We start from the raw sequence: 13843 nt of genomic DNA, 5'->3' as shown, positions 1-13843 counted from the left end.
TCTCCGGCGACTTGTGCGGTATAGGTTCCATTGTCGGCCCCGTGTCAGCCGGCTCCGTCATACTTGTCCCCGAGGTTTGTTCTTCACTTCCACGTTCAGACCGTCGAGTACCCACCGTTGCAAATGACGACCATAGCGGTTTCCGGCAGTGAGAAATGCACCGAATTATCATTTGTTTGAGAACGAATTTTTTAGAGAGAGAGAATTATTTGAGTTCGATTCATTGAAAATGGCTATATATTACTTGTAATAATTAAATACCCAAGTGATGACCTGTAAAGCTCACACATGTAGCCGAGAGCTAGGCCAGAAGTTTGGACTTAGATCTTGACAATTAATCTTTAGACTTGAGTGTTATCCATGCTCAACTTAATTTTTTTAGATGCAAAGTCAACACAAGAAGCTTCCGTTTGGAACCAAGTCTAGCGCCTATGGCACCAAGAGTGATATTGCCCGTTGAAAAGTTGCCAAAATTTGATAAAGCTGACTTCAAAAGGTAGTAATATAAGTTGTTCCTCAATGATTGTTCCAAACCTCCTGGTGTACGACATGATAGAGGCTGAGAAGTTTCTAAGATACTTGAAAGATTTACTTAACCCTGATTTGTTTTATTAGCAATTCATCACCATCATGAATTTTATTTTCCAACATTTTCCTGATTATTACTAATAAAATTGGATATTTGGAATAAATACGACCTTAAGAGCATCCTCATCCGTGCTCTTGCCAACGAGCACAGATGTGGGCCCGGACCCACTTTTACTCCTTGTTCTTAGGCAAGAGCACAACACCCATATTCGTGCTCTTCCGCAAGGACAAGCTCAAGGGTCCCACCATTCTATTATTCAATTTAAATAAAAACATTTCCACAAAATTAAAATGCATTAAAAATATCCGGAATACTATTACAAATTAAAAAAAGTTAAAAATTACATAATTAAAATCCTAAAAATTAAAAAGTACTCCCTCCGTTCCATGTTAATAGAGTCATTTTTCTATTTTGGGAAGTTCCAAGTTAATTGAGTCATTTCTATTTTTAGCAAAAAGTAATTCTTCTTTTTACTTTATTCTCTCTTCATCTCTCTTACTTTACTCTCTCTTACTTTTTTCACCATCCATTTAACACACTATTCTTAAACTCCGTGCCGAAAAGAAATGCCTCTATTAACAAGGAACGAAGGGAGTACATAATTAAAATCCTAAAAATTAAAAATTACATAATTAAATTCATAAAATTTAAAAAACCCACTACTCGTTCCGAATTTCGCCCAAATGTGTTTGATTAGGTCTTCTTGTAGCTCAATGTGGGCTCGGGTATCTCGCATTATGTTCCTTGTTTCGATCCTCTCGCCCACCGTCGTATGCACACCTCGGCGTGTGGGAGACCTCGCGGTTGAGCTTCTGGCTTCATCCTCGTCGTAAAAGTTAGCCGACATCGGTCATTCATCAGCTAATCATGTTGTGCAAGATAATACACGTGTACATGATGTCAGCGATATTTTTCACGTATCACAACCGAGACGATGAATGCGTGTATTTATAGATGATTTTGGGAATAAAAAAAATCAAAAAATACCAGAAAAGCGGTAAAAAACACGGCCAAATTTTTGGGAATCTGATTTTTTTTTTAATTTTTGGTATTATTTTGGAATTTAAAAAAAATTGAATTTCTAACGGAAATGTCGTTGGCAAATCAGAAGTCGTCAAGTCAGCTGCTCGCTGGCACGGACGTACTCTTAGCTAAAAACAGCACCGTGCTAGCGGCAAGAGCGCAGCGGCGAGCAGGCGGTGCCACGCCGCTGGCACGGACGGACAACCCGCTGCTCACCGCTGTGGATGTTCTAACACGCTGACCCCGCTGCCGGTTTTGGCCGACCAACCAAACATTCTTAGTCAGCTCCCAATATATAAATAATACTCTTCATATTCATATCTCTCAAGCGCAATTCCTCCTTCATTTTCCTTTTTTTTATAACAGAATTGGCGTCAAAGATTCTCAGGTGATGAATTTATTATAAGATCTGTAAATACATGGATTTGCCTGCTTCTTTTGTCGTTTAGTTTTCGGTATTTTTGTGATTCCTAATTGTTCTTCATCTGTTCGGATCCCGGAATCTGGGTAAGCCTTCTGGTCAATGAATTATCCTCTTCTGAGATGTTCTGTTTCTCATCTTCAATTGGAATTTCGTTTGTTTTTTGTCGATTTAATCAATCATTCACCCCTCTGGTTTTTGATCTGGGGTTCTTTTGGGATCCGATGTATTTCTGCGATTGATTCAAATAAAATTAAGAACTTGGAAAATTCATGTATCGTGATTTTTAAGCAATCATAGAATATAAAAAGAAGTGAATGAAAGACTTTCTTTTTTTGTTCGTTTCAATGTGTATTTCGCTTTGACTATCATGAATTGCTCAGTGGTTTTTCTGAAGATTTTCAATATTTAGATATGATTGAATATTTAACTTGTACTCATTTTAATATTTTATAGAAGGTTTCTGAAAACATTGAATTTTTGAAATACTTTTTCAGGACACAGCTTTCTAAGCTCTAGAGATGTTAGAGCAGTTACTCATATTTACAAGAGGAGGTTTAATCCTCTGGACTTGCAAAGAGCTTGGGAATGCTCTTAGAGGATCGCCTATCGATACCTTGATAAGGTCCTGCCTTTTGGAGGAAAGGTCAGGCTCTGCGTCGTACAATTATGATGCGCCAGGTGCTTCATACACTCTTAAGTGGACATTTCACAATGATCTAGGGCTTGTTTTTGTTGCTGTGTATCAGCGTATTCTCCATCTCTTGTATGTTGACGATCTGCTTTCTATGGTTAAGAAAGAGTTCTCGGAGATTTATGATCCAAAGCGGACTTCATACAATGACTTTGATGATATATTTCAACAGCTTAAGAAGGAAGCTGAGGCTCGTGCAGAGGAAATGAAAAAATCAAAGCAAGTGGGCAAGCCTATGAACAATAACCTTGCCAGGAAGCTAGGAAATGTGCAAAATGGAAACATGGATAGAGGTAATAAAAAAAAGAGTGGAGGTGAACCGGGAAATGATCGTGACGGTGACAATAGCAAAGGGCATCCTTTAGAAAATGGAGATATTAGCAATAACCATATTGGGAAAGGGGAAGCAAATATGAAGGTTAAAAATAATGGAAAAGAGAATGGTGTTTCCAATACTGGTGCTTTTGATGTAAATAAGCTACAGAAGCTTAGGTCGAAAGGTGGAAAAAAAACTGAAACTGTATCTAACAAGGTTTCCAAAGAGGAGCCTAAAAAGATTACTAAAAAGAACAGAGTTTGGGATGATTCACCCAAAGAGGCAAAATTAGATTTCACTGATCCAGGGAGTGAGAATGTGGAGCAGCAGCACATGTCAGTTGTAGCTGCAGATCAAGGTGAGAGTATGATGGATAAAGAGGAGATTGTTAGCAGTGACAGTGAAAGCGAAAGCGAGGAGGAAGAGACATCAAAGGATAATAAGGTTGACGGAAAGAAGAAAGGGGGGTGGTTTTCATCCATGTTCCAGAGGTACATTATCTGACTTTGACCTGAACTGAGCTAAATTTATTTTCTCAACAACTTATAACTGGTTAAATCTATTGAATGCTATATGTAACACTTGGGAAATGTTTCCAGCGCTGATTGTCCTTCAATATGTACATTCTTCATTTAGTTATGTGTAGGGCAAGTAAATGAGTAATAGGTCGGGTAGGTTATGGAGTTCAAGTTAAGATGTACACTTCCATGCATTTTACTGATCAATACGTCTATGAGAGTGCGATTGTTTCTTTTTTAAGGCTGAACTATTTATGATAATTCTGCATTCCAAGCAAATACTGCTAGTCTTTTGTGCTTCAATTTGTACAAATAAAATTTTAGCGATGTCATATATTATAATTTGGATGTGTAATTGCTACACTATTGTGTTTCTTTTCTATAAAAGATATCTTTTGATCCTTTTTTTTCTGGTTCAGTATTGCGGGCAAAGCAAATTTGGAGAATTCTGACCTAGAACCAGCTCTTAAAGCTCTTAAGGACAGACTTATGACCAAGAATGTGGTAAGTTTCAGACGGTGCCTTATCCATGAAATGGGGTCTATGACATGAAAACTGGTTTCTAATACAAGTTAGCATTGTATTTTGCATAACGTGTTTGTTAGTATGTTTCTGCACTTACTTTGAATGATCGCTGGCAGGCAGAGGAAATAGCTGAGAAACTTTGTGAATCAGTGGCCTCAAGTCTTGAGGGAAAAAGGCTAGCTTCTTTCACAAGAGTCTCTTCAACAGTTCAGGTATCTAAGAATATCTGAACCTCTTCGTCTAATCAACAATTTCAGGCTAAGTGAAAAAATCCACCTCTATATGGACAAATAGGCATATTTGCAGCTATCTATTTCTCAAGATTCACGTAGAGAATTTTATTAGCGATCTAATGTTCTCATGATTCTTCCAGGCTGCTATGGAAGATGCACTTACCCGCATTTTAACTCCTAGACGCTCAATTGATATTTTGAGGGATGTTCATGCTGCAAAGGAGCAAGGGAAACCTTATGTTGTAGTTTTTGTTGGAGTGAATGGCGTAGGGAAATCTACCAATCTTGCTAAGGTTGTTCACATCTAGTTCAAATGAATGATTTGACCAACTGCACACTTTTCTTATGGTTTTCCCATGTGGCTTTGCAGGTTGCCTACTGGCTTCAACAGCATAATGTTAATGTTATGATGGCTGCCTGCGACACATTCAGATCAGGTGCCGTGGAGCAGCTACGTACCCATGCACGAAGACTCCAGGTATATTGTATTATCACCCTTATATTACCTGTGATATATTTCTTAACTGAAATAGCTCTAACTGGAATGGCATATGATCTTGCAACCACCAGATTCCCATATTTGAGAAAGGTTATGAGAAGGATCCAGCAATTGTGGCAAAGGAAGCTATCCAGGAGGCCAGTCGAAATGGTTCAGATGTTGTTCTGGTGGATACAGCTGGACGAATGCAGGTACTTTTTCTGGTTATCATGTGCATTTTGATATTTTGCTACTGTTTAGTTAATGTTAAAAGATGCTGGTATGCTACTTGAGTGTATCATGTTTGGAATTACTATATGGTCTTATCTTGACTCCCAAGCTGCTATATCCGTGCTATCTCGAGTGCATTTTCCTGCCAAATGCGTATTCATGGAGATATTTTTGTATCTTGCAGGATAACGAGCCACTGATGCGAGCTCTCTCAAAGCTTATCTACGTCAACAGTCCAGACCTGATTCTGTTTGTTGGCGAGGCACTTGTGGGGAACGATGCTGTGGACCAGTTGTCGAAGTTCAACCAGGTTGGTTATTTGTTCCTTTTCATTTGTTCATATTACTACTTACTCATATGGCAATTAACCGGTCAATGTCCTTGAATTTGTACAGAAACTAGGTGACCTCTCACCCTCACCAGATCCCCGACTGATTGACGGGATCCTGCTGACCAAGTTCGACACTATTGATGACAAGGTGTGTGATTGTTTATTTAGCATGACATAATAGTTGCAACCAAATATATTTACTTATAAAAAATAAAAATGATATAGGTGGGAGCTGCATTATCCATGGTTTACATTTCTGGTGCACCTGTGATGTTTGTTGGATGTGGGCAATCCTATACTGATTTGAAGAAGCTGAATGTGAAGTCTATCGTGAAAACGCTTCTCAAATAGTAGGATCATATCCTTGCTTGCTTTTGCTTTCTCCTATTTCACTTGGATTTCCATCTACTCTGTTTGTTTCTCAAGCTTATCCCTGTTATATTACTACTACTAATGAAGTTGGTTTGTTTCTTTCTCATCCTCTCCTCTTCCTCTTCCTCTTCCTCGCCCTCTCTCGTCTTCAATTCTCGTGGCAGATAGGGCGAAAGTCGAGACTTTTAAGAATTTAGATTGCTTTAAATTGCTGCATGTTTCCCTCCAAATCACAACTTCGACTTGAACTTAAAAGAACGATTACAATCTTATTCTTGCTTTATCGAGTGATGAAACAAAAAAAAATGCATACGAGAAGAAACTTGAAACGAGAGAAAGTTCGAGACAAGAAGAGAAATGTGAGTTGATAAAAAAGCTATTGAGCAATCCCCTTGAAACATTTTAACTGCACGAGCAATCTTTGATAACCATTGTCTTTAATCGTACCATCCAATTAAGTGATGTGTCCTTACATAGCAAGAGACTGTTCATACGATCTAATTAGAAAATCCATCTTTGCATAACATGTTAAATGCATCAAATTTTTGCAGGAACAATATTTATAGTGTGCTGAGAGCACGAGAAAACTACAAGGTTTTTAGCGTTACTATGAGGACATTAACAAGATATGATATTCAACTATAATTCCAATATATCCAATCATGTATTGTTCCAATAAATAATTTTCAACTAAAAATTGTTAATAAATTATACTCCACGTACCGCTTCAATACTTCAAAATCACACACTCCACGTATCATATGAACCTTAATTTACACAAAATTGCTCTACTAATTTAATTTAGCCTTAATTTTATATTTTTCAACCATCATATGAACCTTAAAATAATCATGATTGTGCAGAATATCAACCATTTTATATTCTTATGTTAGGACTATCTACCATACGGCAATAAGCTATACAAATAGTCACATTTTGTCAAAATTAATATATGTAGAAATGTGGCTTTGTTTTGAACAATATAAATCAATTCAAAATTCTATATAAAAATACCAAAGTTCATTGTTATTAGTAAATAATTATGTACTTATTTGATTTGTGGTCATCAATCGCATGAGAGTTGATCTAATAGTATTTATTAAAATGCTCGATTTGGTTAGTGTAAAATTTTATCATACACATTGTGTTAATTGATTTATTGATTTTAAAATAAGTCAACGATATACTATATTTTGAGCTACTCGTAGGCACAATATGGATAATATGGGTTTACGTTATTCCATAGGGCTGATAATTTTTTATACGACATCGAAAATACTACAAAAAGACGCATAAAATTAATTTGTTTGGGTTATGTCTTATTGGGTTTATGTCCTTAAGGAGTTAACCTGTTAGTAACTTGATAATTTCGGGATTGGTTGGGTTCGGATAATCCATTAAAAAAATAAAACTATTAATCAGTGATTTTTATTTTATTTTATAAAAATATGTACTACTTTAGTTATATTCTCTTGGTTCGTGTAAATTAGGTTTGAAATTCATGTAAATCAAGTTTTAATCGTGTAAATCGGGCTTAAATTTTGTAAATCGGGTTTAAAAGTCATGTTTAATCTTGTAAAATTTTATTTTAATTGAAATTATATATAATCGTGTAAACCAGGTTCCAGTCATTATCATGTTGTGATCGTATCATGTCAATCCATATGATATTGTGTCGTTAATAGGTTCGTGTTGCGTACGAGTCTGTTCACATTTGAAGGTGGCAGATCGAGTTTATAATCGGATTGGGAGTTTTCTTAACATGTCGGGTTCAGATTAGGCTTTATTGACATGAGTCAGATTGACCTGACATGATTTTGACACCCCTAGATTTACAAATTGAATTTATTAATAAAATTATTAGTACGAAAGAGATCGGTTTATAAAAGTTTTAAGTAATTTATAATAATTATTTTATTATGACCTCTTAACTAAAATATGTCAATTATAATATAGCTGCAAAACTCTATTTACCAAATAACAATTATCATTCATGAACCTTTATCATTTATTCCCCACATTTTCAAGTCAAATTCAGTCAGATATGTTTATGTTTCTACATTAAAAGCAAATAACAACCTTAAAATTTGAATAATACTAATGATGACTCGAAACGGCTCATTGATTTTCGCTAATTTCAAATAACATTTACAAACCAAAACCATGTTAGGTTGTTATAAATAGGGCAGATACACACCATGATATTGTGCAACAAAACTCCCTCCCTCTCTCTTTATCTTTAGATATGGATTTGTGCAAAGTCATCCTTCTCACCCTGGCTCTGGTTCATTTCATGATCTTCTCCGAAGCCCGAGAATTCCATGTCGTCGACGACAAGGCTTCATGGCAGATTCCCGCCTCTCCCGGTGCCTACGACAAATGGGCCCAAAAAAATCGCTTCCTAATCGGCGATTCCATCGGTACTCACCATCGCCTCACTGTTTCATATATAATCATTTCTTATTAATTTCATGCTTTAAAATTTAAAAATCTCAGCGCTTAAATTTAAAAATCATCTCAGCTGATCATGGCAGCAACAACTTACTAGTATTATTTTGTGGTTGTGTTATAGTTTTCAAGTATGACAAAAAGTTAGATTCATTGGTGAAAGTGAGCGAAGCAGACTACAAAACATGCAGCAGATCACACCCCATCAAATCCTATAACGATGGAAATACCAAAATTACCCTCGAAAAATCCGGCCCCGTTTTCTTGATCAGCGGCGCCGATGGCCACTGCGAGAAGGGGCAGAAGGTGGAGATAAGAGTTCTCTCGGCCAACCACCACCACGGCGCCGCGGCTCCCTCTCCATCGGTTCGAAACGGCAGCCACCATGCCCCTGCCCCTGCTCCCGCGCATCACAGCGGCGGTGAGATGCTTCGAGCCGGTGTTTTCATCGGCGCCGTGATGGCAATAATGTTTGCTCTTGTTTAGGGTTTTGGAATGGATTTGTTAGTAAAAGTTTCGTTGTTTTTTCATGAATGGTTTGTTTCGTAATTTTCAACATGTATCTAATTATTTGCGTTAAGTTTTACTGATTTTGATTTTTGTAACACAAAATACGAACTAAACACGTTATTATTGTTTTCCTTAATTAGATGTGAAAATCCAATTTTATTTTGAAATTCGAATTTCAAATTAACAGCATTTGGAGATTTGGATTGTTAGTTAGTTAGAAGTTTAAAATCCAAAATTAGTTTGATACGTTCCAGATTTAATTATTATAATCGCTATCGCGGTGATTTTGCTTTAATTAAAATGTTTAATCAGTCATCTCACAAATCTGTGTCTCGTTCTGTCTAATTTATATTTTGACTATTTTTAATACAGCAGTAAATCTCAATTTCAGCGTTGTATCCTTTTTTATTTGATTTGATTTGAATGTATTATGTCATTAATTTTATAAGTGTTACTTCCTCCGTCCCTAAAAATTTGTTACTTATTTTCATTTCCGTCAGTTCCTAAAAATTTGTCACATTTCACATTCACTATTTTTAGTAGTGAACCTCATATTCTACTAACTCATTATAACTCACATTTTATTATAAACTAATATATAAAAATAAGACTTACATGCCACTCACTTTTTCAACCCACTTTCTATTATATTTCTTAAAATCCGTGTCGGATCAAATGGTGACAAATGGGGGACGGAGGGAGTATAAAAATCAAAATTGGTTTGTCCATTTTTTTTATAATCTCAAAAACATGAAGAAAAGAATAAATCTAACTTTGATATTTATGTTATTTGTAAAACTAATTACGTCAATAATCAATTTTAAGGTGTTATAATTGAGACTAACTCGACAAAATGAAAAAAAAAATCATTATGAAAGATTGGGAATAGATTAAAAGATTGAAGGTCGAATACAAGAAACTTACTCGAACTCTCGAAGAGAAGGTGTGGGTCATCGTCAGCTCTACAAGGGTAAGATCTTAATTACTTAGTAAATAGTAAGCATAATTAAAATTTCTTTAATATCTTTTTGTTTGCTAAATGTGCATCTAGATATATATAGGATTTACTCATTTATAATCTAAAATTGATTATCTCTACATCATGTTAGGGTGATCGTTGGTGTTGGAGTGTTTCTTCCTCGAACATTCCCTTCACAAATAATTGGGTGGTGATTTAGTATATGATGGCCCGTGTGTCGTGTCGTGTCATGATTATTATGCAATAGGTTATATATGTGTTACTCGAATGTGATACAGATTAAGTCGTGGTATCTTATATATGTCATAAAAATGGAATGATATGGTTGATATTGTATACGTGGAGGAATGAAATGCATCCTACATGTGAGCACCACTCTCGTTTGATGCACGTATAGCGTTATTCGTTTCGATTTATATATTTAATTTGATTCTAATATATTAAAAATAAAATTTTTTATTTTAAAAATATAAAATATTCAAAGCTCGATTGGTTCGTTTTCACTATAATTTCAAATAAATTAATAAAATAACAAATCAAGCTTTGATTTTATAAATTTTGTGAAATTAAAAATTTGAACGACATTTTTTAATGTATTAGAATCAAACTAAATACATAAATCAAAACTAACAATGCTAAACGCATGACAAACGAAAGTGATGCTCACATAAGGTATGTAGCATATCATCACTCTGTATATGTGATGTTGGAAAAAAAAACGTGTAAAAATACTTTTAGCCTTTCATTTCCAAGCCTTTTGGCCTTTCACGTAAGGTAACCACCAAAAGATTAATGAGGTACCTTGATTGCAAGACCTTTCACTTGGATTCCCCTATCCTATAAATAGGTGGTTTTGAGAGAGAAGAATACACAACAACTCGAGCATTTTCTCTCCTCTTTAGCTCTCTAGTTTTCAAGCATTCTAGTTCATTTTTAAGAGCATTACATTGCTCGGTTCTCGGCTCTAATTCAAGTTTTCGGGTGGCCTACGAGTTTGAGGTGCTTCAACTCGGTAGGAGGAAAGTCGTTTCATTTTTGGGGACGTTGCCAATCCGTGAGCGCTAGCCGGACGTATCTCGTCTTGTGGAGAGAGGGATACCTCGACTCGACTTAAAGAAGACTATAATTTGCATCTTGTTAGTTTCATTGTATTTATCTTATTATATTTAACTTTTCTGCCTATTATAATAGCAATAGTTTGCCCATATAAAGGTTATAATATTTCCAACATGTGATGCTCGTGTACATATAAATCTATTAAGGTTATTGTGTCTAACTAGCAAATTATGTGCTTAACTGAATAATATGATTGTATGTGTATTGAGGTGAAAGTGTGTTAGTTCTAAATGTCTTGAGTTGTGTGATGTGAAATATCACATACTATTGTTAAGATCGAAACTGATCGAACTATCTAATGAATAATCTAAATTGTAGTATGTTGTACTCCTCATACTATGGACTTATTACTCTTTCCATTCATGAAAAAATAGTCTCATTTTACCATTTTGGACGTCCACAAAAAATAGTCTCATTTTTAAAAATGGAATTTTCTCTCTTTTACTTTACCCACTTCTCTCTCTTATTTTATCTATTTTTTCTCATTCTCTCTCACTTACACAATTTCTTATTAAAATTCATGTCGTTCACAGATGAGACTAATTTTTTATTTAGATAGGGAAAGTACATTATAGTCTGTCACGCGTAATCTGGCCAAGATTGTCAGTTTGAACGTGTATATTAGGTGATATTTAAACCAAATGTGTATGGATTATCCATTTGCTTTAACATGCCATATAACATCAGTACTGCGTGACCGTGCAGAGTGGGAGAATGGAGATGGCAGGATTTCAAACAAAATTGGGCTGCAAATTAAATAAAAGAATTGGTTTTGGGCCTCAAAGTTCCTTCAACTAATTACATAATTCGGCTAGGCCCAATCGTTGAATTCCTTTTTCTAATTTGTAGTTGGTGTTAGTTTAAATAGTCGCGAAAGTAACTTTTAATTTCTCTTCAACAAAACCCATATCATTTATTGATATTCCAATCAACACGATTCAAAACATTCATTGATCCTTCCAAAAAACATACCCATTATTGTCGAAACAAAACAAGGATGATAAAATAATCAAACTCTTCGACTAGTTCGTGTTTGAAAAAAAACAAACCACCAAAACAATAGTAAAACGTGGGCGTTACAACTATTTTTCTACAGTAGCTTTAAACAAGATAATAAATATAATATTAGATATATTTATGCAAAAATACATAAAATATAAATATCACAATCTTTTGTTATGCGGTAGTTTACTTTTACGAATATCAATATTTTGAAATCGATTCAATTTTTTTCATTGGGAATAGTTGCAAACGCCCTCCTTCTCATTCTATACCATTAAAATGGCATTCAATCAGTCATCTTTTATCTTATTTTATAGCTCTGACTTCACAAATTTTATTATTGAAAACACTCTTTCAACATATATTGTATTGTTTTTTCGTTACTGGTATAAAGTAAGATCATTTTAATCCTTCGACAAACCAATGGGGATTACTAAAAGTAAGATAACATGATCAATCCTCTAAAAAAATTATAATTTATATTCTCTCTTTAATACTCCATTCGTCCCATAGTAGATGTCACACTTGGGAGATGACACGAGATTTTAGGAGATGTTATTTTGTGTGTTAAGTGGCGAGAGAATATATAATTTTATAATTGATGTGAGAAGGAACTTTTTTCAAAATAGAAAATGTGACATCTTTTGTGAGACAAATTAAAAAAGAAAGTGTAACATCTACTATGAGACGAAGGGAGTACTAATTAATCACATTCTATAACATTTTGAATTTAATCTCATTAAGGATAAGGCAAATAAAACAATTAAATCAATAATTTAAAATTTAAATGCTTTATGAATACTTATTAGGCGTTAAACAATGGGTGCCAACTTAAGTAGTACTACTCCTACTATATAAAATATATTGGAACTTGTGCCACCTTAATTAGTATGTGAGGTAGGCCCATTTTACGAAGCTCAATTACTTGGTAAGAATAAATTGTTTTTATCTTCTTCTCCGCAGCAGATTTAGCTCACAGCAGCGAGCCAGTTAGCCAGAGACTTGGGGCAGGGGAGTTGGTGCCGCGGGGTCGGCAGTTGAGGGAGGGTAATATCCGGCGATTCTACGACGATGGTGGTGGGGTCGGCCGACCCCATCCGACCCCACCTGGATCCGCCGCTGATATACTCCCTTTGTCCCAACTAAGTTGAGTTGTATTCTTTTTTGGAACGACCCAACAAAGTTGAGTCATTTTCCTTTTTGACAAAAAAATAAAACATCTAATTACTCTTATTTTATTGTATCACATACTTTACTCTCTCTTATCTCTCCTACTTTTTCCCCTCTCCTATTTTATTTTACTTTCACTTAATTTATTCAATACAATTTCTTAATATCTGTGCCTAAAATTTTCCACACAACTTAGTTGGGACGGAAGGAGTATTAAACTAGATTGATCCAATCTATTTTGGAATCACTTTAATTCATATACTTTGCTAAACGATAAAAATGGCACATAAATATGGTAAGATTTGATATAACACATGGTATTGATAATGGAGAACTCAAAATTGACTTATGGAGTCGCACATAATGAATAAGGTTGCTGTCGAGATTAAATGATATAGGCGGTATGGTGGTAATTGTTGGCATGAATGGTGGACGATGAATGAAAGTGAATCTAATTTCAAAGAATTGATGCAATAATGCTATATATATAATGTGACATTCCTAACCCAAAACATGCGTCATTTTACATATTGAAATATTTTTATTTATCATTGCATTTTTTATATAGTGTTATTTACATAATAAATACTATATCTATCTATCAATCTATATATATATATATATCGAGTCCCATTATTCACAAATCCACTCTTAAAGACCGAACCACTGAACCATACCAAATTAGGGTTTTTAGATCTACTTTTTTATGGATGAGAGACACAAATTTATCAATTATTTTCGCATTCATCACGAGCCCATTTTAATTCATCCGAAGGTAAATAAGTCATACTAACATGTTACGAAGTTTTTACTTCATTCCAGTAGGTTTTTACTTCATTCCAGTAGGTTTTTACTTCATTCCAGTAGGATTATTACTTCATTCCAAT

The 13843-nt window shown here is 34.8% G+C and overlaps 2 protein-coding genes across 2 annotated transcripts; both read left to right on the top strand.

Annotated features, from left to right (window-relative positions):
- The first annotated feature begins 1852 nt into the window (after window positions 1-1852).
- Window positions 1853-5837, top strand: LOC121795713 (signal recognition particle receptor subunit alpha-like). Its single transcript, XM_042194294.1, has 10 exons — window positions 1853-2000; window positions 2531-3534; window positions 3981-4065; window positions 4203-4298; window positions 4460-4612; window positions 4690-4797; window positions 4890-5009; window positions 5213-5338; window positions 5424-5507; window positions 5585-5837. Exons 2-10 carry the CDS (start codon window positions 2555-2557, stop codon window positions 5708-5710), a joined length of 1878 nt encoding a protein of 625 aa, XP_042050228.1. The 5' UTR covers window positions 1853-2000; window positions 2531-2554; the 3' UTR covers window positions 5711-5837.
- Window positions 5838-7976: 2139 nt separating this feature from the next.
- LOC121796883 (mavicyanin-like) lies at window positions 7977-8665 on the top strand. Its single transcript, XM_042195654.1, has 2 exons — window positions 7977-8151; window positions 8304-8665. The coding sequence occupies exons 1-2, from the start codon at window positions 7977-7979 to the stop codon at window positions 8663-8665; spliced, it is 537 nt and encodes a 178-aa protein (XP_042051588.1).
- The last annotated feature ends 5178 nt before the right edge of the window (window positions 8666-13843 follow it).

Source organism: Salvia splendens, chromosome 3 (assembly GCF_004379255.2).
Source record: "Salvia splendens isolate huo1 chromosome 3, SspV2, whole genome shotgun sequence".
Classification (NCBI taxonomy): domain Eukaryota; kingdom Viridiplantae; phylum Streptophyta; class Magnoliopsida; order Lamiales; family Lamiaceae; genus Salvia; species Salvia splendens.
The sequence above is the reverse complement of the archived record's forward strand: the minus strand, read 5'-3'. Positions and strand labels throughout refer to the sequence as shown.